This window comes from Motacilla alba, chromosome 2 (assembly GCF_015832195.1).
Source record: "Motacilla alba alba isolate MOTALB_02 chromosome 2, Motacilla_alba_V1.0_pri, whole genome shotgun sequence".
Lineage (NCBI taxonomy): Eukaryota > Metazoa > Chordata > Aves > Passeriformes > Motacillidae > Motacilla > Motacilla alba.
In genome coordinates this window covers 34,415,816-34,442,223 of record NC_052017.1, presented here as the reverse complement: position 1 = coordinate 34,442,223, position 26,408 = coordinate 34,415,816, and the positions used below count along the sequence as shown (strand labels likewise).

Genomic DNA, 26,408 nt, shown 5'->3' with positions numbered 1-26,408 from the left:
GTTTGAGTCTTAACTCCTACGCACATTTTGCTAGCTGATAAGTCTCTGAGGGTCTCTTCAGAGATTTTGAAAGTTTCTATTTTTTGCTGCTGTCTAAAAAAAGGCACTAAAATGTACTGGCCTTCAGCATTTTCTCTTTTCTGACAATACATATGAAGTGGCACATTCCTAACACTGCCTCTGGCTTGGTAGTGAAAGAGAAGAAAAACACGTTGGATGCAAATGCAATTGTTCCGTTCTCTAAGTTGTCTTTTCACAACTAATATATGTTGAAAATATTAGGTTTAGATGACCTTTCCAGAGTGACTTTATGTTAAAGATAATGTGAATTGATTAATCTTTTCTCTCTGTACAGGTGGGGGATGAACAGCCTCTAAATGACATAACTGAAACATGATTTTAACCAGGAAACTCAGGGCAATTGGTAATTTTTGTCAAAAATAATAAGCATAAGGTATTCCTCACACAATACAGCAGACATTAGGTTAGATATTAGGACAAAATATATGTGATCAATTTAATAAATCACTTGGATGTGATGCTTGGGGCACCTGTGAAATTTCTTTAACCATGAGTGGTAAGCACCGGGTAATCTGGGCTTTCTTACGGATACTTTTAGTACATTTTTATAAGAGCATGAAAAGAGCTTGTATGTGGTACAAGACGCCCTGAACTAATGCCTGCTTCTGACAGCACCTGACAAGAAATGCTTACAGAAAAGGTGCAGGAAGCAGTGACATATTTCTTTCACTTCTCATCCCTGTCTATCCATCACTGCTTTAGACACAATCATGTCTGATCACTTGTGACCTTACCCTTCATGTATTTGAGAATCTCACTTGTAAACCCTTTTAGATCTTGGTGCTTTTGGCCTCTGCAGCTGCTTCTGACAACGAACTTGAAAAGGTACTGTGCATGTCCCCTTCTTGGGAACCACTGAGGTGACCTCCCGTGGCAGGAGCTGCATCCCTTCACTGCACCGTTGCTGCCCCTGGCAGCACCTTTCTCTTCTCCCATAACCTTCGAGAAAAGGATGGAGGAGGAAAGGGGAGAGAGGGACAGTGCACAGAAATATGTGCACTACCCAAAATGCAGCCACATCACAGGTTTATACAGTAACGTAATGATGGCTTTTTCAGTTTCCCTAGAAATTGCTGTTTCTCTTTCCATGTACTTCTGAGTACTGAGTCAGCTGCTTTTATAGGACTACCTCAGTACTTCTGAAATCTCCTTGCTGAATGATAGTAACTTAGGTGATCTTGCCTGGACAGGTTCACCAAGATGACATCTTATGTTGTGACGCACTGAATAGTTATTTAGACGTTTTGCACTGGGTGTTATGTTACATGAATGGTTCCCCTTCCCCTCAGATGGTTTGTCTCTAAGGTGATCTGTCCCTTGTAGCCTCTCCCTTTGCCCCTCCTCACTGGTGTCCCCTTGGCTGCGGCCTTCTGTCCCTGCCTCCCATTCCGCAGGTATAAATGTCCCTTGGGATTGGAATCCACCCTCTTTTTTCACTTGGACGCTCTCCGATGCAGATGTCCCTTTCCAGCTAATAAAACAGGCCATCAGAACCACGTGGAGAAAGAGCGCTTCTCGTCCTTTACTTCGTCCATGTAGGATCCGTGCTGGCTTAAATCCCAAACTAGCCGGGGGGATTTACAGCCCGAAACCCACAGTTCCTTCAATCTTACAGCTCCTGTCAGTCCTGCTGCCCCACAAACCCAGGCACGTTGCTGGGTAAGAGACTGCAGCAATGGTTTTACAAGTCCTGCTGTAGGAAGTGTGATGTGCTACTCAACTAGCTGCTGTCCTCAGCTCTGTTGTACTCTAGTGGCTAGATCTGAATTCCTCATTGGCAAAGGTAATATTTAAAAAATGAAACTTCAGTAATTAGGGGCAAAGCAACTGGTTCTTGAGGTTTCTGGTGGTAGAAAAGGATCATTATACATAAAGGGTTTGTCTGGGATAGAATGACAAATAGAACATGGGATCTAAGTAATTCAGCTAGTGATAAGAGCTGGGGTCTCAGCATATTACTCCAGTAAAGGCCAAATGCCAAGGCTGGGGGGCTGCTGCAGCTGCTGTGCCTTTCCCCTTCACCTGCCTAGATCTCCATGCCAATGCACAACACAGCCCCTTCCTAGTTATTTTTTGGCAAAAAGGAGTGCTGAGCCCAAAGAAATTACACTCTGGTGGTTTGGCATTTTTCTTCAAAGAAAAATACACATCTTCTTTGGGTATTTTGGACCTTGTAACTTTAGCAGGGAGAACAGCAGCTACGCAAGCAGCAGGATACACATACTTCCACAACTCAGCGAGGTGGTGAAAGCATAGGAACATACACAAAAAGGCAGTGAGAGAGACAAGCTGCTTCTCCCCTCCCCAGGCCAGTGCAGAACCACTAGCAGGTTTAAACAACTACTAAAATAAAAGGAAGGAATACCCCAGACAACAATTTTTGTTCAAAACTCTCCTGAGAGAAGTAAAATAAACATGCAGGCTCACACAACAGCGTAATCCAAGGATTGTGACCAGCAGCAATGGACTGTAACACAGCTATATTATTAGGCTTTCACTGTATTTGGTTCCCAGTTAAAGGTAAAATAAAATATTTTATTAGACCTCCGTTGCGCCTTTTTTTTTTAGTTCTAGTGTAACAGCTTTTGGATATACCCAACAGACACTTAAAAGAGAAAAACACTTACTCTCTTCCATAATACTTTGGTCTGTTCTCCACCTAAATTTTGAAAGAAAGAAAAAAAAAGTATTAAAACCATAATTCTACATAAACTACATAAAAATAAATTACTCTTGATTAATAAGAAGGACTACTGCACCCATCTAAGCTACAACATTCTGCAGACTCAAAACTGTGACTGGAACATGACTACACAGAAGAACAGAAAAATGAAAACAGAAGAGGTGATTTTACTGATATATTTCTGGGAGGTAAAAAATGTATCAGTGGTCAAAAAATAGAACTACACATAATTGCATGAAATCTGACCAAACAGACAAAAAAAAAAATCTTACTGCAGTTTTGCCAATCTAGTATTTATAATGTATTTTTGTTATATACCCTTTGTATACATTTGTATAGCCTTTATTTATATTACATATACATAATGTATATATACTATATATAATACAGACATGTATATACCCTTTATATACATTTTTCCCCTTTATATAGCAACTGACCAAAACCAAAATGCTTAATATCCTTGGGAAAAACCACGGGTTTATATATTTAGACCTAGTCCTAAATTCCGTTAAGTCTCAAGCTTTTTGTGGGCCTGACCCAAAGCACACTGGAAGTCGCCGGGAAGACTGCCAATCATTTCAGAGATCTTTGAGCCAAGTCTCAGGGATGTCACAGCGTCACCAGGAGCTCTGGGCAGGCGTGGCACGGCGAGTCCCGGCTCCCGGTGCCATTCCCGGCGCGCGTCCCTGGCCGGCGGCTCCCGCGGCGCGGCCGGCAGGGGGCGCCGCCCGCCCAGCCTTGGCGCGGGGCCGCTCCCGCGGGCGCCCCAATTAACGCGGCCCGGCCGGGGCTCATTAACGCGCCCGCAGCCAAGGGTCTGCGGGGAGAGCCGCTCCCTCGCCAGCTACAGAGCATACCGACAGTGTCATCTCGCCGGGCTGCAGCTTCGGGCTGTGCTTTCATCAGTAAGAGAGACAGGACTTCCTCTAAGACACACATGAAGTGTCCAAATGACTGAAGAAGGTTATCCGAGCTCTGCATATCTCCATGAAGATGGAGAATCGGTGGAATTACTGCTTCATACGTGCTGACACGTGTATGACAAATTGTGGTTTCAAGACTGTTTCATTCTTTAGCATAAAACCCATTTAGTGATTTTCCCTCCACTTCTCTGACTGGAAACAAGTGCTCTTGTTCTTGTTTTCATGAATTCTTATTATTTCACTCATAAAAACTTTAAATTGGCAAAGGTTTGCTTTTTACTTTTTTTTTCCTTCAGAATAGCAAATGCATAACTGTCACATTTTTGATTCTACACGCCAAGCACAGAAGAGAAGCAGCTGACTTTCTACCCTGCAGTCACTAGGGCTACAACACAGCACAAGATGAACAAAAGTCTGTACAAGATAATGAGAATCTTCAATGGAAGCCCTATGGGAGTTCAATCAAGTCCTTACTGTGCTTCTTTCCCAGCTCGGCATTTCTTTTCTAGCACGGCATTAACAATAGCAGTATCATACCCTTGGAACTCCTGCCCAGGAATAATACCTTGATACAAACATTTCTGAGCTCTGAGAGGCAGGAATAAGAGAGAAAAGAATACACAGAACTGAAGGGAGAGCAAAATCAAAGGAATTGCCAAGTGCAGGTGCTGTGTTTCTATGTGCATATAAAGGAACTTAGAGAAGAAAGTGCATTAATTCAATTTAACTTTCTATTTTTAAGTAAAAATTAATATCAACAAAAGATGTATTACTTCTGAAAGGAGGTTGTTCATATGTTCATCTTCAACAGCACTATATGACTTTAGTATCTTGGAACTGTGCAGCCTTCCTGTCATCCTTGTAGACCATAATAACCCTTGAAAGCATAGATTTAGCTGGCAACTCAATTAAAAATTGGGTATCAGAAGCTGGGTTATGTCAGACCACCACATGCAATCTTTTCTTTCATGGAAACAAAGGCTACTCGGTACACTGAAAATTGCCAAATAAAACACTTAGACAGAAGAAGTAAAGCATGACTTTAGTTTCGTAGTCAGAATCTGCTTCTATTTAAAATGACTGATTTACCTTGATTGCATTTATATACAGAATGAACCCCAACACTTTCAATCTGCCTCAGAAAAATTAAAGAGTTACTTGGACACACCTTCGAAACTAGCTTTAAGCACAGGTTCCCCATATATGTATAAATATGTTACAATATAGGTATAAAGTATAAAAGCAATCTGGAAATAACTCCTTGATCAGAGAGGCACATTTTTTCATCCTTCTCACACTATTTATGCAAAAATACAAACTTTTCTGTGAATTTTTCATCATTTGACTAGCAACGGACTGAACCACCCTGGATAATGTGATTTCCTCTTTCCCTGCTGATCATGAGCTAAAAGATTTGCTCTACTGAGAATCCACACAAAGTGTCTCTACTTCTCTCTTCTTCCTCCGATTCCATAGAATAGAAACCTTCATTCCAAAACATCTTTTAGCATTCGCATGTCTAAAATCACCACAACTTCAGTATTTGGCTTTAGACAGGAAAGACACTGTAGTATTTCCTGAAACGAAGCTCCTGATCTGTCAGACCATCCTGGTGCCTCAGAATCTAAAAATCCCCTCTTGTGCTTACTGCAACCTTTGCCCTGAAATAATAATTTCTGTCCTAACCAAATTTATGACTAGGAACAAACACAAGGAAACAAAGTTAAAGCAAGATAAAAGATCAAAAATAACATCAGGGTCTCTACATCAAAACCAGAACGTTGGACTGAACTTGGAAATAAACCAAAAGCCTGTACAATTGATGAAGCAGAGGCTTAAAAATATCAAAGGAGCCAGTAGGTCTGTTTTGTGCAGACTGCAGACTCTGTAAAAACTTCAAGGGAAATTCTATATATTGCAGAAGGCAAAGGTGACTGGAAATTCAGTTGGGATTAGCTTTCCCTCTCCTGTTATAAATGGGCTCGCACACACAAAGTCAAGCAGATCCACCTGAAAGAACTCTCAGCAGCAGAAAGAGCAGAAAATCCACAGGTAGGGAAGTGACTATTTCCTGGTGGTAGGAGCCCAGAACAATCAGCCCTATTCTGAGAACACACACGTACACACTCAGGTTTTTTTTTGCATAGATAATGCCCATGAAGAACACTTATGTCACCTTCAGTACGGTCCTCACAATTTTCTTGCTGAAAAAGAGCCACCTTTCCTAGGCAACCAGTTGGCTCTAATGCATAACTCCCTAGACAAGGAGCAAGGGGAGAGATCAGAGTGTTTGAGTCATTTATGGATCCTTATGCTAACAGACAAAAACAAAGTACAAAAATGAGGAAAATTACATAAGGCAAATTACAGCTCTTCAGTAGTGAAAACATATTTTGCCTTGAAGAGAATCACAGCTTGCTTTTACTTCCCCCATACAGAAGATAAATTACACGGTTTCTCCCTCTCCACTAAAAGTATGTGGCAGCTTTCAATTCAAAAGTGAGATGATAATTTTTTTGGCTTGAAAAAAGGCATTATTGCCAATTTCAAACCAAAAATGTTCTTCCAGAGTAGGCATTTCTGGCTTTTGTTCCAGAAGCCATGGGGAATATGCTGAAAATCATCAATAAAATTCATAGTTGTATAAATTGCGAAAAAACAGCGAATGCCAGAATTGTTTAAAACGCATGTCACATTGATCAGGAAATAAGATGTATGGTAAAACAACCTAAATCACTACTAATCCAGTAATCTTACAAAGCCAGCAACATTCAATGACATCTAATCTTGATGCGTGCTCAAAGAGAAATGAAACCCTGCACAGCTCTCCTGGCACTCTACAAAGGCCTTTGGAAGGTCGTGTTTGAGAGACTCTGCATACTACAGCCTTGACTGCCAGCCTGCCCAACCTGATTGCCTCTCCCCACCCCCCAAAAACCCCTTAATTGTTCACAGTCTAGTTTTACATAATTTTTTACAATGTTACAGCATATCCTTCAAGGCTGCACTTGAATTTGATGTCAACACTGAGAAGAAAATAAGCCTTCTTAAAATGAACTAGCTATCTGAGCTAATTCAATATGTTATGTTCACATAATTTCAAAGTTTACTGAATTTCAGTGCACTGGGATTTGTGGCTCCTCTTCTGGCCAGGATGGTTTAGCCCTAGCAGGACATAGTCCCTCTAATGTACAGATTATTGTATTAAAATCCCACACCACTTGCAAGATAACTCATCACAAAACTACTGGGAATCATTCAGGCAGGAGGTGAGCATCCCCTAATGTGACAGATTTTCATTGCAAGCACTGACATCCGAGCCACACTGCACTGAAGAGTTCAAGATACCCTGAAGAATTCTTTCTGCGTAAGTACTACCACAGAAATAAAACAACCCTAATTTCAGAAAAATTTAATTTCTCTTCAGCTTCATTGCACAAGACATATTTCCTTATCCAGTGGCCAGAGCTGAAATCTAGAAATGCTGGAATGAAAGTTTAGAAATCCCCCTAGGACAGCAATTCTCTAAGTCAGAAGGGCCAGCACAGTGTAGCATTGTGTACTGTGGACCCATTTCAGCCACTACCTTAATACACCCATGATGAGAATATAAATATTGTTTCAGAAAGAAACAATAAGGTGGGTAGCTGCACCTGGTTCTCTGTTCTTCAAAATATAGAAAGAACAGGGAAACAAGATCCACGAGTTAATAATGTTGGTGTGTTTACTCAGCGCAGGCAGTGAGGCATTTTCCCAAAGGAAGTTTAATCTGATATATTTTCTGTTTGGAACAATCTTAATTATTTTTCAGTAACTCTGGTTGACTGGATATAAATATGTTTTTCAGCTCAGTTTGACATAAAGAGAAATAGAAGTGTTGGAAGAGAGGCTTTCAAGACAAGCCCAGTAAAAAACAGACTGTAAAGAAAAGGAGTTTATTGTCTGTATTGTTCAGCTTTTGGCAGATTTATCATAAGCCCACTGCAAACTTTATACCTACAATCAACAACCAAAATGGATTAAGGGAAATTGCAAGCCCCTATTAAATGGAATGAAGGAAAACGATGCTGTATTTCGTTACTCCTATAAAACCTTTTTTTTTTTTGCCTCCACATTTTTAAAGGAAAAATTCTACTTTGATCAATTGTCTAAAATTCTCTCCAAATAGGAAAAATTATTTCACACCAATGATTCTTAAGCAATTTGAGAAAACATTCTTTTGGAAGGGAAATATTTATCTTTTTTTCTTTTACCTTTTAACAAATTTTTTCTTTATTACCTTATCAGGCTCTCTGGCACCAGTGTTTTCAAAGAAAAAAAACTCTTGGTTTTGCAAAATGAAGCCTGTCACTAATTTTGGCAGTACGAATAGCAGCAACACAACATCTCTAGTCCCCAGCCAAGGACAGGCCAGTTGCGGAACTTACAGTGCCCCTACATGATGAAAAGATGGTTTTCTCCCTTTAGATTTTCAGTCACTGTCATGTGTAACTTACTGAGTATGTTCCTGTACTTTGATTGTGGGGTGATGGAGGAGCAAAGGCATTCCTCAGGAAGAAACCAGCAATGCCCAAGTCCCCACAACATATTCCATCTGCATTGCCCATGTGCCAGAAGCTGTGCAGAGAGAAAGGTGACAGGAATGGTTTGGAAGTGTGCATGTCCTTTTATCAGTCAGTCACAGAGCCACGGAGACACCAGCGTTATGGCCACTTGAAGGATGTGCATTTAGCCACGAGACAGCAAGGGATTACAGTGCCTGTAGGAAAGTACCTGGGAGCAAGATGTCAAATCCATTCAAAACACCAGAGGGCCGATGACTAGACAGATCTCTGCAGAAAAGGATCCTGCCATCCTTACAGATCAATAAATGAACTTGAGTTGCTGGATGCTGTCTGCAGCAAAAACTGCCAAACCCAGAATGTCACACTGAGGAACAAAGCCAAGAATGCAGCTGACAAGACGCCTTAGAATAATCCTCTCCTTGTGATGTCCACTCAGAAAGTCTCTAGATGGAATGCTGACTGTGGGTTCGGCACCACATCTCAAGAAGGTGTGGAGCAAACAAACGGAGTGAGCAGGAATTTAACAACTGTGAAAAGACATGAAGAAAGACTGGCCTGAAGAACAGACGACAGAGAGAGGCTGTTGCAGAAAGGTACAAAGAAGGCTGCTTTCCAGAGGAAATAAATTTGTTGTCTCTGTGTTGACTAGATGTGACAAGAAGAAATAGGCTTAAACTGCTAAAAAGGAGACAGAACTTAGGAAAATGTTAAAAATAATTAAACACTAACTAAATAAGCAGAGACAGTCAAGAAATCCTCAAGAAGCCTTTTTCAAGGCTTTAAGAAATGAATATGCAAACATATCTTCTTGACCCAGGAATGACATCTTGAGTTTCCTCTGGCCCCAAGATAGCACAGTCCAGCCTATTCCTCACCTCTGCCTGGACTGTCGTCAGGAGATAGGGAGAAGCAAGGAGCAGACCTGAATAGGCTTTAAAAATCACATATAAAACAACAATAATACTCTGCCCATCTCTAGGAGGCTCTCAGGAGAGAAGGAAGCACCAAGAAGGCAAGACACCAAGAGAACTGATCTGGAGGAGAAAGCCAAGCCTTCAAGTGATAAACTTGTCACCACTTAACTAAATAACAGAAGCCAGTTTAAATCCATCATCGTCATAATGAAGTGCCAAATTGTGTTTAGTATCTTCTAACAAAATAATTCTGTGGAAAATGTTACAGTGCCAGGGAGAAGGTAGGAGTGTTCTTCACCACTAGAAAGAATGTAAAATAATATAAGACAAGAGTGAAGAGCACGAAGAATGTTTTTATTAACTGCTGTTCAAAGCTGCACAGCTCTGCTCTGATGGCATGCTGCGACCTACAGAGAAGGCAAAATGCATAATGACTCTTTTGCAGAAGGATAACACACAGCAAAGAAACACAGGAAGCTCCACAGATGTGACTGTTACTGCAGCACTTATGATTTCTACTCAGTCAAGGATATTTCTACCATTTCTAAAGACAAATTATGTTCAAATAATTTAAACCATTTGTTTACTTACTTGCTTGTACCAAATTTTCAAAAGAGCTGCTTTAAGCCACCTTTTCTGAGGATATTTTTAACTCAGGTTTGTTTCCCTTCTATGACCTTGAACAAAGTGACCAGCAGCCAATAATCAATACACCAGAGAAAACACTATAAACTCCAGAAGGTAACAAAAATCTCTCCCAACACGGACATCTCTATTGCTACTAAACCATAACATATCTCTATATATACTCAGCTCTAACAGAAAAGATCAAGATTGAATAGGAAAAGAAAATCCAAATATTTTCTCATGCAGTAAATACTGGTCCCCAGAACATGAGCTAAAATAAAGTGAAATAAATCTTAATCAGGAAAGCTGCTGCTAAACATTCAGGGGACACAGGGTCAGGTTCAAACAATTTCAACAGCAAAAGCAGGAATCATCTATTTTGTTGTGCAGCTTCCATTCACTCAGTAAGGGCATCATTAAATGTAAAAGGAATATCGATGTTACCCTGAATGCAGGATGAAAAATTTGAATACGACATTTAAACGATGCTCTTTTTTTTTCAAAAATGATCTGTTGAGTCATTTAAACGGGAAGAAAAATATCCCCAGCAGCAGCAGATGAATGCAGTAAGCCACATCAATGCTCTGGATCCTTCTGTAACAACTGAGAAGCACTAAAACATTCCTATGATGCATGCCATGACAGTCCACAGTTCCAAAAAGATGTGTGTGACTGACTGATTTGATCATTCTTGTCTTTAGCTATATACATACATGTACAGGAACTATAGGAAGGAAGACAGAGATGTGCAGAGTTTCTGTATTTATTCATATTAGGAAATACAAATTCTTCAGTTGCTCAATACTTTGAGTTCCTGGTTTTGACTGGGGTAGAATTAGTTTTCTTCACAATGGCTGGTATGAGGCTGTGTTTTGGATTTGTGATGAAAACACATTTGACAACACAGAGAATTTCTTTTTACTGCTGAGCAGCGTTTACACAGAGCCAAGGCCTTTTCTGCTTTTTGTTCTGCCATGCTGGTGGGGGGCCGGGGAAACTGCATGGGAAACTGTGAGGAAACACAGTGGGGACAAATGATCCCAAGTGACCAAAGGATATTCCAGACCATGTGACATCATGCTCAGTACCTAAAGTGGGGAGAAGAAGGAAGTAGGGGGGAACATTTGGGGTGATGGTGTTCATCTTCCCAAGTAGCTGTTACACCTGATGGAGCCCTGTTCTCCTGAGGATGGCTTAACATCTGCCTGCCCATGGGAAGTGATGAATTAATTCCTTGTTTTGCTTTGCTTGTGTGTGCAGCTTCTGCGTTTCCTAATAAACTGTCTTTATCTGAACCCATGAGCTTTCTACTTTCTATTATTCCGATTGTCTCCCCAGTCTCACTGGTGGGGCAGTGACTGAGTGGCTGTGTGGGTCTTGGCTGCTGGCTGGGCTTAAACCAGGACAGTTCCTCATCTTGAAACTTGAAAAAAGATACCAGACACTAAGTCAGACAGCAGAGACAGCAAGACCCCCTTCTACTGGCCTGAATTGAAACAGGTATGTAAACCTGTACAAGCACATAGCTTTTTCACCTACACGTAAGCTTATTGATAAACTTTATCTAGGCCAAGATATGAAAGAGGCTTTAATTTTTTTTTTGGTTTGAAAACGACTTATATTCAACACCATGTCTAAATAAAAAGAACCAGCTTAAAAGAGTGATATGCAAAAAGGACATGTAAAAGGAAATAAAAATCTAGGAGAATAGCAAAAATCACAAACACAGACACACACACACACATCACGCCCTTCCAAGGAGTGATGGAAGGGAGCGTGAAACTTTGCAAAGATTTCAAGCAAACCCAGAGGGATAATTAGCACGTTCATCAGTCCATAAAGACAGCTACCTACAGTTTGTGCTCATCAAACAAGTAGAGCTTGCCATCACGTCTTCCAAAAAGATGGTTTTAACTTTTCCATTTCACAGTGATCAATGAATGCACCGACTGGTTCATACTGTACTCCTCTGATGAAGACGAACACTAGTCTAATTTGCAAATCATAACCTAGACCATTAGCAAATCGAAACTGAGGAAAGTCAAGTGAAACAGATAAACCTCTTCTATTTTGTTTAGCTGTAACTACTTAACTGAAATATTTACTATCATGCCTGCAGAATAATTGGGAAGCTTTCTTCTCTGTTCAGTAGTCAATGGACTGTTAAAATAAGAATAATGTGGCTTCGTCTGAGGGCTCCACCACCTCACTACTGCACCAGAGAGAGACTGCTCATGGACTCTAGGAGAGACGAGATTTCCTGTCAGTCACTAAAATGCCTTGGAAAAAAGCACCAGCAAATTTCTCTCATATGATGAATACAAGGGAATTTTGGGCAAGCAATATTCCAGCCCCCTTCTTTCTTTCCCTTCAGCTGCAAACCACAGGCATTCCGTGGGGCAAAATTCACTACGGAGATAGATACTGCAGAAAAATAACATTTTTATTTAGAAATTCATGTAGAAAAACCTGCAGGTAGCCAGTTTGGAGGGATGCTGGATACAATATATTTTGACATTCCACAGGCCTTCTGCACCAGTTAAACTGAACACCCTTCCTGGCCTTCAACTATTCTCAGCCACCACCAGTGCAGCCAGGCTTCCCACTCCCTTGCTATGGGTTTCAGCTGAAGAACTTTCTTCCTTTTGTCAATGTCTATTCAAAATTGCTCTTTAGCTTCATTTGTCCACAGACCACTGCTGTGTCCTCTTTGTTTCTATCATAAAGAGGATTATAAACACAAAATTAAAGCATCAACAATATTATAAGAATTTGAAAATATAGGCTCCATTAAGTCTTATATGTACAAACATTTTCATTAACACAAACAGTTTTCAGCACTATTTTGCTCATTTTCACTTAATTGCTGGCTAATGGGGTATCTTGGTGTGTCACTGTGTGTGTTCTGAGGTTTCTTTCTAAGGGAAAGATAATATAATATTCTGAATTATCTCAGATAAGCTCTCAGGACTGACAGTAAAAGACACCTCGTGGCAGTGTCTGACTTTTTGCAGTAGAGTGATTTGAACAACTGCCATGAAAATTCCCATTTGCTCCCATTATTTACCACCAATTTTATGGCCAATTTCAATGCCCTATTACAGCTCTCCAGTACTTTACCACAGCATAGAAATTGTTCTTAGAAAGATGAGGGCAGAGGCAAAGAGGAAATATTCAGCTTGTAAAGGTCAATAAGTGAGCAGAATAAGAGAATTCATGGAAGACTTATTGCAAGGATTAAATACTTATTACCCACTCAGATAAACTATTCAAATATCTTAGTAAGGCTGAATTTTAACAACCTTGCTCAAGCTTGCTTAATCACAAACTTTTCCTAATGTACAAATATAAAGTATTGCTGTATCTGAAAGAAGGACTGATACAAGTACCAGAGTTTTTAATATTGCAGTTGTTTAAATGATACTCTTCTAATTGAATTGTTCTCAACTTGAATCCCATGCTTCAGAAGAAACTTTGGGGACAACTGAGCAAATTTGCAACAGTTCAGTTTTGGAGAAGTTCAATGATCCTGTATATTTGCAGCTAGTAATGCACAAGATGGCAACAGCTTTAGAGATCTGCTAGTGACCATTTCAACAGTTATGCTCCATAAAATGCCACTATTTGTACACTTGTTTTGATGAATCTGGGTAATGGATACCCAGAGGGTCAGAACAGTTTCTGACCCTCTGGACAGTTAAAGACTCCCAGCAGTACACTCTAATATGCCATCATTATTTTAATCTCTTACAATGACCTAAGCAAAAAGAAAAAGGGATTTTTTTTTCAGACAACAGTCTCCCTTTTGTAATCATATTTGTTTTTAGTCAAGAAACCATAATTTTTATGATGTAAAGGCAGAAACAATAATCTCTCACTTCTGACACAACCTATTTGCAATTCAGAATGACAAGGAAGGCAATTAACTGACATTCTTCTACACAATAAGTTAGGGCTCTAAGGCTTTGTCTACACTAGGGAAATTTAGACAAGTTTCTCAATGTTGCTGACACTGCCTTGGCCAAAGCACTGTTAGGAATGTGGAAGGTCTAATGCAGACAAATCCACCAGCCTCAGAAATTGCTATCAGCAATTAAGGACTTCTTGGAACAAAATGGGAATACCATTCACAGGTATGAATATTTCTACACAAATAACCCAAGAACTCATGAGTAAGACTCACTCCCTCTTCGAAAAAAATTTTGAATGTGCCTATTGTTTAACCAAAAATAGTCCAAAGTAATGTCACCATCCTTCCTTAATTCTTTTACTTTGTTAAAGCCTCAATTTCTTAAAAAGATATTTTAACTTTGAATAATCTACTCCTGAAATACTTCTTAAAATTAAGAATCATTTGACATGTTCCTTTTGAATAAAACAAAGAAGTTGAAAGCTTGAGTTATTTTCTGAGAATGTATTTTTTTCATAAGCATTTCTGTAGAATAAACCCTAAAAAATACCTTATAATATGACTTCCTCACAACATGGATGGGATTCTTTGCTGCCTATCACCACACCCCTCAATATTTAAAAGCTACTCCTCCACCTGAAAAGCGCTTTTAAACGGAACTTCTTCTATTTAAAAGCTAAATCATTAAAACACTGCTGGAGGGAATATGGTTACAAATGAGGATATTGGCAGAAATCCAATGTTATTGGGAAGGTAGGATATTCACACTATCCTGCTGCCAGTGGTGATTAATTAAAAGACGTTGGATACCTGAAGCCTGAATGGTTCATTCAATATGATTCCCATTGCTGGTTGCTGACAAGATACTTATGCTTCCAAAAGAAGAAAAGGCAAATTATGATAGCAAAGCTCAAAGACACAAAGATATAAATGTTCATGTTTTATTTACAGTCCCAGCTTTTAGTTTGGTGGTTTACATATCAGGAGAGGTGATTTCTGTCTCCACAGTATAGTTTATCAAGAAATCTGCATAAGATGGTAGAATTGCAGAGATCTGAGGCTGAAACCCCTGTGACTATGGAGCAACAGAGAAGTAATGGAAGTGCAAATGGATGTGGAGAATGTGAAAGATAACAATGGAAAAGATGGAGGAATGATGAAAATGCTAAATGGTGAAAGGAAAAAAAAAAACAACCTACCCTTGTTTATGTGTTGTTACAGATTTGGTTTGCAGCAGATGCTTCATTTTCCTTGCAAACAGTGTGGAATTTGCCAATTATGAAAGACATCTTCCCACAAGCATGAAGGATTTCAAATTATTTGCAATTTTTAGATTTGTTTGAATTAATTTGAATACTAAATTACACATGGGAACACCCTCAGCAAAGTCCACTTCCTATGATATGCACATGGAGAGATAAATCTTTTCTATCAGCCACACATACTGCTGACATCTTCTCTCCAGATACTGGATAACCATCATTTAGTTGTGTACTAAATAACTATTGTATTTCCAATTAATTATTATTAATTAATAAACAACACAAAATTAGATTTTGAGATCTTTCTATGTAACCAGCAAAGTCAGTATTAATAAAACACCACCTTTAGTGAAGTAAGCCTGTAAAATCATCAGATGACAGTGAAATCAAACTAGAATTGAGAAAAACAACCCCAAAACACCCAGCTTACTAAGAAATGGCATGCTAAGAAAAGGCAATAGGTGCCATAGGAACAGAGTCCTGAATTTCCTCTCTAAAATAATCTGCAATGCTTTATAAAACCACTGTGAAGTTCTACTTCGTAGTACAAACTAATAATATGAAACACATATTTGCGTATGTTGACATCTTCTAAGTATCAGGACATCCCATCTGCCCCACCTCCCCAGCTATATGCAAAAATAATGCACATCAGCAGTGTCGTTGTGGATTTTTGGCTCTTGGGTCAGAGAATCTGTGTTTCTGGCAATCAGGCTGTGAACACATACAACTGAGCTACACAAAGTAGCTCAAAATCCCAGTAACAAGAATCAAAGGTAATATTTGTGGGAATTCATACTGCTTTACATACCAGCCCCTAAACAAAGTCTCTGTATTTTCAGCTCTTTAACTAACTTAAGACAAAATTCCAAACAACTCAAAATAGGACTCTGCAGTCTATGAAGTGAGCAACTGAAAATGGTTCATTAGTTAGAACCAAACCCAGACCGTGTAAAACAGACATCTTTTGCTTTTTTTGTTATGTCTTGCTATGTCAATTATGTGTTTATTTGAGTAATAAGACCTTAGTTTCTTTCTGCAAATCTTTGGAGGTGACCTGAATAGGGACGAAATATGTACAGTCTTTAAACATCAGGTAAAGAGAATAACTTCAGTCGTACATAACATGGTCTTGAGTTCAAAGAAATAAGCACACTGGCAAGGAGATCATGGCTGCACATTCACTTCCCTTGTGTAGATAATCTTGTTTCTAGAACAAGAATACAATTGCTCCACAAATTTGACTATTTTACCTTGATTCAAATTTTCTCTAATGGAGGCAAAATAGAAAATGCTTAAATTTGAGTTAGTGTAATGTATTTTGGATTAAACTTTTACAGATAAACTTGTATTTCCACAAAGATAAGTTCATATTGCAGACATGGTTTTCTAAGCCTTCAGTGCTTATCAATCAGCTTTTCTAAAGACAAGTTCTTCCTCAAATTAGTCTCAATATGAAATAGGTAAAATAGATACACTATTATATCAGGAAAAGAAAGAAATTCCTCTAAGACTGTGCTGGAAGAAAAGGAATTATTTACCTTAATTTTGTTCCTTAAAAACTTTATATTTTTAACTACACCATGACTAGTTTGATCTCTGTTATTAGTTCAGTAAAAACCTTACTATCCTCTCCTTTAAAGAATACCAGCCACAGAAGCCTAACTGTGCTTTGGTTTGCATGAGGATTTCAGAGAGAAAGGTCTTGATAAAACCTGTCAGCACATGTGCACTGAAGTCCCAGAGGGCTAGCACACACTTCTTCTCCCCAAGCCTCGTCTTTGACAGGGAGAAAGGATGACACAAGGGTTTACCCACACTGGTGTTTTGCTTGTCCTTCTTAGCATCCTGTGTTTATGTCTTGGGACCATCCCAAACTGACAGGACTTGAAGACTTTCAGACTGAGGCCAAGAGCCTACTCTCCCTGCAACTAGTAGAGGGCACTTGAGAGAAAAATGCAGATCTCTTTTAGTTAAGGTTCTGGGTGGACTCTGGTAAACTGTACTCAATTCCTGGGTTTGCAATGGATTTTCTTCATGAACCCAGGCAAGTACCTGTGCCTTGCAACAAAACCTCCTGCCTCACACAGGAGTGTTTTGAGACAGTATGTAAATGTCTGAGAAGTGCTAGGACTCTGCTTTCATGGGCACACACTGTGGGAAGCAGGACAGCGATCAGGTTGATGCCCGGGAGTAGAGATGAACATCACACCCATGAGCTGCAGTTTCTATCTTCCTGCACATCATCTTTTACACTCTGTGCAATCACTTCACGTGTTTAGTACTTTTACTGTTAGTACTGCATGTCTATTTGCACAAAATTTGTCCCTGACATCACAGGGAAAAAGCTATTGCAGCTTTTTTCATTGAGCAGAGACATCTACATGTTTTCTGTTACTATTATGCCATTCAGGGTGATGAACTGACACACTAAGGCAAGTAGCAATGGAGAAATAAATACAGAAGAAGAAAACAAGGGGACAAGATGACTCAGGCTAACCTGCAGCCCTGCAGATTTCTAAATATTCTACAATTTTCAGAGTCTCTGTGAGAGACCAGAGCTCTCTGGCTATCATTTCAGTATTTTAACTTGAACATAGTACTTGGCAGGAAGCATTCAACAAACTGAAGCTATGTGTATCATGTTCAAACATATCACACAGATGTTATTATGCAGATGTAGGAAGAAAAATACACCTTCATGATGAGGAAACTCAAAACTTTAGGCAGAACACAGAAAAGCACACTAAACAATGATGGGTAAGTACTTGTCTAATAAAGGTGCTTCTAGTGGTAGAATAAGGCTGCCATTCCTAATTAGCAAATATTATCCAGCTTTAATTAATCAACCTTAAGGGAAATGATTATATAAAATAATGGCATAGAAAAGTTAAAGCAAATAACACCCTTAGACTGTAAAAAAGATGTTTTGGTGATCATATGCTGCTGACAATTCATCAGATATAACAAGGTAGAGCAAAAGAACTGACCTCCCGAGGACATATGATTCTCTTGGGACGTGGTGCCTCTTGTTGCAACTGATACACTGTCAAACACAAAAATGTACAGATCATTAGAAGATGGCAACATACACAAACTTTTATTCAGATGAGTCTTTTTAGCCAGGGGCTGCAGAGAAAAATGCAAATGTAAAGACGATGACAGCAAAATGAGGTACTTCAGTGTGTCTAAGTCATTTATATGAAAATTGGTTGTTGACTGGCGAACTAACTGAAGTGGTCAATGCTTTAACTGTTAGAAGTACTATCCTTTTGTACTGGTTTTACATTTCTATACCAGGGAAGACTAGCCAGAAAGACCTGCTAGGTCTGTCTCAGGATAAAATCCCACTTTTGCATACACCATGCTGTAACAACCCAAGAACAGATTGTTTACCAGTAACACCAGCAGTTTTTTGGATGGGCCAAGAAAAAGTTCAATACCTTTGAATGGGCTCATCACAATTCAAGATATACTGGCAATTACTGAAGAGCAAGCAAACATTCCTTTCAGAGCAATTATGCCCTATTCAAATGGCCCTGGATCAATTTTGCAAATCTTCTGAGGACTGCAGGAGAGAAACCTGAGGCTAGGGGTACTTGCTGCCTGGCCCCAGACTCTTCACTGCATGTATTTAATGAGATCCTCTCCCTGCCTTCCACTCCAGAGTCGTGAGAAGAAGCTGACATGCAATGACAGTAATCAATTCCAGCACAGACAGACTGTCTCTCTGTAACTCCAGTAAAAATCCCAGAGGTTTGGATTGCCTCCCTCGAGAAAGGCCTTCTGTATGCTGACCTTCTTGTATTTGGAAAGATCATGTCGTGTCCATGAATTTTTTTAAAAGACTGAGTTCCCAGGACACGTTTATTCACAATGCTAGTGAAGCTCAGAATTATGCCCGGAAAGGTGGTAAATTATGGGAGGAATAGAAATGTCTCTAGGTTTGATAAACACAGAAACTCTGTTGCAGAAGATGAATTGAAAAGGTAGGTGTTAGCCCTCGGCACCTTTTCCCACCTTCTGCACCTTCTCTTTAACTGGGGCTAGAAGCAAGGAAATCTGGAAAGCAGAAAATCCTCAGCTTGCACCCAAGTTTGTCACACAAACATGGGATGTGAAAGCTTTGGGGGCTCCTGCTTCCTGCTCACGTCAAAGTGGAAAAACCCATAACCTCTTTAACTGATCCAACCTTCATCCCTGGTTCCTGGGAGAGGCACAGAAAGACAACTCATAATTTCTTATATTCCCTACCAATTTTAATGCTGGCTGTGATCCAGCTCTAAATTTCTACTAAGGCTTTGGATTTACTCTGCATCATTCAGCACTGTCAGATCTCCTGCTACTTTTGCACAAGATTTATGATAACTTGACAATATTTTGATAACTCCATGATAAATATGGTCTTTCTTACCTCTTGTAATTTTGTGACTAAGATTCAAAGACTTCTTCTCTTTTGTGATCAAACAACTTGTGTATCGAATAAAGTGTCAAACAATGCATGAAAATTTTGTTCAAAAATCACAGATTGTTTTTTAAACCTCTGATTATTCTGGAGCCCAATATCACGATTTCAGAATCAACTTCTGAATGTCTGAAATGAGCATAACCATTGATTGAGCAAGTTAATGATGCTGAATACTAAACACATCCAAGAGGAAAATAACAATTTTTTCCTTCCCCCCATTTCCAGTGGAGAGAAGGAACTCTAATGATTCAAAATATGGCAAGAATATGACTGCTTCTCATTTAAATTAAATTATCTATTTCCCCAATTAATTAATTTGAATTTTAACTGAAAAATCATACTTCATAAAAATTCCATTTTTAAATAATCAAATCTTTTAAACATAGACTGACACAGCAAATTAAGCTAGTGGAGTTTCTAAGACAGCTTTGATAAGAGTGATGCAATAAAAGTAGGTCTGAAGAAGACACACAGGAATCCTACCCTGTGATGTGAGACATCACAACATTTTTGAGAAATGAAAAAAGCAAAGAGCTCTCTAACATGACCAAGAGGATCTCTGAGGCTGACAACACCAAATAAGCAATGGTGGGGAGAAGAGTCAGCATTTCACAAAACAAAGGAAGGAATGATTAACAGGAAAGGGCAGATACAGACATGAAAGACCTGAAAGCAAACACAAAAATTGGATGTTTATAGGATGTAGTGGGATAAATCAGTGCAAGGATTCATGATGAGTGCAAGGGAGACAAATCATCTTAACAACTGTATTTTGAATAGAGTGGAAAAGGTTGCTGTCATTCTCAGAGAGAGGTGGGTAATTAATCTGTGCAATAATATGAACCAAGAAACATATCTGATTTAGAAATACATTTGAAGAAAACATAGATTATAACTATACAAATAAATAATTATAAATTATGTGCTAAATGTACTGGATGAGAAAATGGCCCAAGCATGATCAAGACTGAAAATGCTGGAAATGGGAAATGGTTTCCTCTGAAAGACAAAAAATTCAGACTTGGCTATATTAACTTTAAATTGATAGTCATTAAACTGACAGAAAAACAAAACAGTGGAACAATTGGATGGAGATACAGAACCATTAGATGGAGGGAGAGAAGAGAGATTGGAGATTGATAGAAAGGACTGGAAACTACCAGTGGCACTGTAGTAAGGGACATCGAGCAGCTCAGGGGGAGACAAAAAACAGAGAAGGACTAGACAGACAGACACACAGCTGCCAAGGATGTCCAGTAAGGACACACAGTAAGGCAAGGGTGGAAAAGGTAAAACAACAGTGAAAGTTCAGTTAAGTGGAAAACAGGGAAGGCAGTGTCTCCCAGACTAAGGCATTAAGGAGCAAAGCCAGTGTGACCCTACCAAAAGCTGTTTTTTCCTTTAGAAAGGTCTCTGCTGTTTCTGCTTCAAATGATTGCTATGAGAAAGCCTGCTAATGGGCTATGAATACAGTGCAGTATTATGGCTAAGGTGACTTGAGAAAAATGTGCCCTACAGCTAAGTTCCAATGAGCACAGACACCTCATTAAGTGACCTCATTTTCAGAAGTGCTGAACATCCTGCAGCTCTGCCTGATCTCATTATACACTTTTTCCAAAGTGCTGGGCACTCACACTGAGGCTGACATTGCTGAGACCCCCAGCACAGTCCAGGGGATGGTCAGAGATTCAGAAGGCACACATCCCTCACCTACTTGCTCAAATGGCAAACAATCTTTGCCTTTCTGCCTCATTTTCCCATCTCTGAAAATCTTAAACCAGAATTCAATGTATAAGACCATGGTTAAGTGAAATAATAGCAAACCACACTTATTTAATGCAGTGGCAAGCGGTGATTGACATCTGACCCAGTCAATTCCAGCATTTAGAACTGACAGGCAGGTTACAGACAAACCCACTGTGATCATAGGAAAGATGACACTCGAACATAATGATGCATTATTATTTTAGCCCTGAGAAAATTAACCTTATAAAAAGTCAATTGCATGCAAAAAGAAAATGTATTATTACTGCTCTCAGAGAACTGCATCAGACTGGGAGCGGTTTTTTGTTCAGCATCAGATGCAAATGAAATGAACAGTAGTAATACACACTAAATATTAGGCAAAAATTCAGCACTGCATCAGAAAAATGCAGTAGCTTCTATTTGACCCTTGAACACCTTTATCAGGTTCATACTTCAGATAGCTTGCCAGCATTCATAGTATCACAGTCACATTGGAACTTACAGCGTTAACAAAACTTAAATTTATTATTGCATTACTTGAGGAACATTTCTTTGAGATGTAAAATAGTTGGTTAGAATATATCTTTTTCTCTTTTGTTCCTGTTAGAGCACGAGTCTTGTCTCAGGGGATGAAATAGGGAAATTCTACAGTATGTTTTAGGAAGAGCTGTCTAATTCCAAAATGCAATCTGCCTAAGAAACAAAGGGGTCACATGCAAAATCAGCACTTAGTCATTTTCTGCTAGGGAAGAAGGGCTATCGCCCATTTCTTCATACTTTTTTTTTTTTCATTCTGCATTGTGTCAGGACCTCAAGCTTTCTCCTTTAACTCACCTACGATGAGTGTTCAGTGATGCTCCAGCGAAGAGGAAAAAATCCTATCATGGTTTTTATAAAGCAGCAAGGAAACATTCTGCCTTCTGTCTCAGAATGTTTCGCAGAGTTCCTCAGTTTTACCTCCTCAGCCTCATCTCAGTCAGGCATTTTTTATCCATGTGCTGAGCTTGAACAATATGAGCTGTCCTATTTCTGCAGGATTACTCACATGCTTAATTAGGAACCTAAGTGCTTGGCTGAAACAAAGACTTAATTTCTAACAAAAATGAGTCTCGGACACTGTGCCTATTATTTGATGAAGGACAGAAGGCAGGGAAACTTCGTGAGGAGCTGGAGCATGGCATCAGCTGATGCTCTGTGCCTTGCCACTTAGCTTCCCACCAACACACTCATCTTGAATAATGCAAACAAACATTGAAGTGGCATTGACACATGACTGACTCAGCACATGCCAATCTCAACAGGGGTAAAAGGAGGAAAAAAGTGGTTTTACATATCTTCAAAATTCAAGCACATATATGCTGAGGCTGGCAACCAGCAATAACTATGCTCCTTCAGTCAAACAAATTGCCTACTCCTCCTGAGAAGCAGGTAAGGTAAGAAGCAGTTTGTCCTCTAAGAGGACAGTGTAGTACTGGGGCAGGTTACCCACAAAGGTGGCAGAGGCTCAACCCTTGCATCTTTTCAGGACTCAGTTATGTAAAGCCATGGCTGCTCAGCTCTAGAGCCAACAACAGTCATGCTTTGAGCGGGAAGCCAGATCAGCTCACCCCAGAAGCCCTGCCAACCCACATTCTGTGATTCTTATCTTCCTTTATTTACTACCTCAGTGATGGTAAAATGGCAAAAAAAACCATTTTCTAGAATACTTCCAACATATGGCAGACTACAAAAAGAAATCTGTTATTGGAGCAATGTAAGAAATCTGTTATTTGTTGATCTACTTCTCAGGTAAAAATGCAATCAAACCCACTGCCTAGAGACTGCTGGCTGCTAGAAACTTTCCAAACTTTTCCCCAGGTTCCTTCCTGTTAATATAAAATTATTTTTGCCATTTCTTTTATTGTCTGTGTCCTGGGGCTATCAGAAAAAGTCTGAAAAACTTTGTGAAAATCTATGTGAAATTCTAACAGCTCCTCATAAGCAAGGGAGGATCTTCTGCATTAGAAGTGTTCATGTTTTACAAATATAGCTGAATCAAATTTTTACATTATGTCAAAACAGTAAGGCTTGAGATCTGAAGACTGTGGCACTTTGATTAGTATTTGTCCATGGACACATGCAACAATGTTTATTTGAATAATTTGTTGGCAGAAACAGGAAAATCTGCCTTTGTTTAGAAGCTAGAAGGATTGAAGCCTTGATCTTGATGTCAGTAAAAGGCAACACAGTCACCTAAATTTACCCAGGACTTAAATAAGAAATCAAAACTGTATGCAAAGTATCTTACTAGTATGTTAGCAAACTTTAAAAGTTACCAGGGAAAATGCCTTGAAAATAATTGTTAAATAGGCAGTAAACTCAAAGTGCTAAGCATGAAATATATACATAAGTCAAAACTGTCATGAGATAGGACAGCAGGTTGAATCATAGACAAAAACTATTGCTGGACATAATGTCTATAATTAATTTACCAGATCAGAATACTTCCTGCTGAGTAAAGAAGCATACATCACCTATCATTGCAAAGAAAAATGTGTATCTGTGCCTAAGCAGTCTCAGGAGTAAATCATTCTAAGCTTAAACTATTTTCCGCTGTTTGGAGCTGTGCAACTTTTTCCAAGGTCACCCGTGCATGGAGTTTAGACACTGAGGCCATGATTTTGTCATTACCACAATACTGGCATCCTACACATAGTAGAATAGGAAATTACATATTCATAGACTATTCATCCATTCTGGTTGCGTTGGGTTTACATTTTCCATTTAAAAAAATGTTTCCTTGGACTACATGCCAGCTATCAGATAAAAGTAACCAAACTTTTTCACTGCATGCAGTGATCTGTCTGCTGCACAACTGGGGCAACTAAGAGCAGGTAAGTAAAGGTAGCTGCTTATTTCCTGACTTTTTAATGAAAACTTACTGCTGAAAAGGAAGCATCTGTCATTTGAAATGATGGTCTTCTCAGAGTCAATGGCAGCTTTTTCATTGATTTTGAGTAAGCTCTTTTTAAAAAAATCACTCAACTGTCTGCTTCTTTTCAAGCACTCAGCAAAGAATGCTGGAATGGTCCAACACTTGCTGACTTTTTAGGAGATGTCTCTTACATGTTCAAAACCTAACAACAACAACAGAATGTCTAGAAAACAGTGTTCTGAGAAGCAAGTTCTGTAATTTAAGGGCATATTTAAATTTGGCTTGAAAAAAATCCCAGTCCATTCTAGGGCAGAATGTCATGCTCAGGTAACACAGAGGTAATGTCTTTGAAGTCAGCAAGACAGTTTAATGTGCATAAAAGTGAAGTAAACAAGTTTATTCTAGTCTTTAAAATTACACATGTACATGCATGTAGCTACTGTGATCACTGTGTTTTTGTAGTTGCACTTCGGTAATGGCACTGTACGGAATTTGCCACAATAAAAGAGAGAACTTTTGCTTAGGATAGCTCTGTATCTGAAAACATAAAGAATAAAACAACTCTCTATACCCGAAGCTACAGTCTTATTAAAGTTCCAGGAAGGGTTTAAAATAAAAAGATCAAATTTAAAGGCTGTCCTTAATAAGGGATTTAAAAGCCAATATTTTGTCTTAGATCTGTGCAGCTCTATTAGAAAATACATTTGGAACAAAGCAAAAGAGCATAAAATATGCACTTCTGCACTGCACTCTATGTAAATGATTTTTCTAAAGGCAGACAGGAAGGTTCAAAGAGCTGATAATGCTGTCTCCAACTTCTAAACCACCACTTCAAAAATCAGTTTCTATTGCTAAGGATCAAAAATATTATTATCTTAAAGTGATTTGGTGACCCGTATAAAAAGACAAGTATTCTCAAGCCTGACCTTTAGTAAACATACAAAACATTAACCTCTACCTCTGAAATCCTTCCCGAAAATCTCAGCAGATAAACCAGGAAACCCAGGAGCTGCACACTTTTAAGGCAGTGGAGGGAATCTGGCACACAATATCCTGCTGCCCTTGTTCCATGAAAATCCATAAAAGTTCAGGTTTTGCTGCTGTCCTATACAGTAATTTGTACAAGCATCTAGTAAATTTATGTCTTCCTTTCAAACAAAAAAAGGAGAAAATACCTAACAGTGACTGACACCTTGGAAAGACACTAGATTATTCAAATTGCTTGTATACTCACAGTATGATTTCCATATTGGAGGCTGGTATTCTTCAGCATCTAAAATAGAAGCAAAAAGGGAGAAAGAAATCAGTCATTTGGCCACTGGGTCAAACTGTCAGCATGCATTTTTCTGCTGAGAGACCTCTTCTTGTCAGCAAAATTCACATTTCTTTCCCAAGAGAGATGATAGCCTATTTACAGTACAGTTTGCTATGTGAGAGAAGAATACAAATTTCAACCACTTGTGGATCCAATGTTCTTTTCCCAAATTATTCAACTGTAAAAGAAAATAAAACTGTAAAAGAAAATAATTTTGTACCGATTTGCACCAATCACCAGTATTTTTTAAATAATTAACTGGGCTGGTAACTACATTATTTATTTGCTTTACCTGGCACGATAAACAGATAAATCACTACTAGTTTTCAATGTGGTTTCTAACCCCACTAGTAAGATTTGAAAATGAGCATCAATGAGTAACACACACAGGGGCTAAAAAGATGCACAGCTCAGGTTGGACTCGGATGCACAGACCTGACAGTTTCAATGAAACTACACTTCTTGAACCCATATATAATTGGCATATTTTCCAGAAGCTGAATCAACAAAAACAATATGAAAAAGATAGAAAAAGGAAAGACTGCAAAACCTGCCATCACAAACAGGTTACATTATTCTAACATTATTGACTAAAGAGGCACAAAGAGTTGGTGTTTTTTCTTAGTGACCACTCCACGGGGAGGTTTCCAGCTCTCTGCAAGAAAGCCAATTGCTGTAACCTACAGAAATCCCAGCAGGAGCCATGCTGGAGCAGAAGGAGCAACACCAGTGACAAAGGGTAGGGTACTGGGTACTAGCTTGGCTCTGAACTGTCATGCTGCCAAAAACTTTAAAGTCATTTACCAAGGGTATGTCATTAACTTGCCAAAACTGTGCAGGTTAATTAAGGTATTTGCTATTTACTAAACTTCTACTTAAGTTATGCTAATACAATTCAATTATAGTTGCATAGCTCATGCTCCTTGTCTATTTACATATACACAACTACTTTAAATATATCCCTGCAAAAGTCAGTTTACTGGGAATTTTAATCACT

General features: G+C 39.0%; 1 protein-coding gene across 2 annotated transcripts in view; it reads right to left on the bottom strand.

The window, feature by feature from the left end:
- Positions 1-26,408, bottom strand: part of CHN2 (chimerin 2) — a 159,804-nt gene that overhangs the window by 67,628 nt on the left and 65,768 nt on the right. The window contains exons 2-4 of one of the 2 annotated variants that reach the window (XM_038161396.1): positions 25,331-25,369; positions 17,959-18,014; positions 2,709-2,740 (exon numbers count right to left, since the gene is read on the bottom strand). In XM_038161396.1, coding sequence (XP_038017324.1) covers positions 2,709-2,740; positions 17,959-18,014; positions 25,331-25,369 — 127 coding nt within the window. The remainder of the gene's footprint in view (positions 1-2,708; positions 2,741-17,958; positions 18,015-25,330; positions 25,370-26,408) is intronic. The other variant, XM_038161385.1, reaches the window with a different exon arrangement.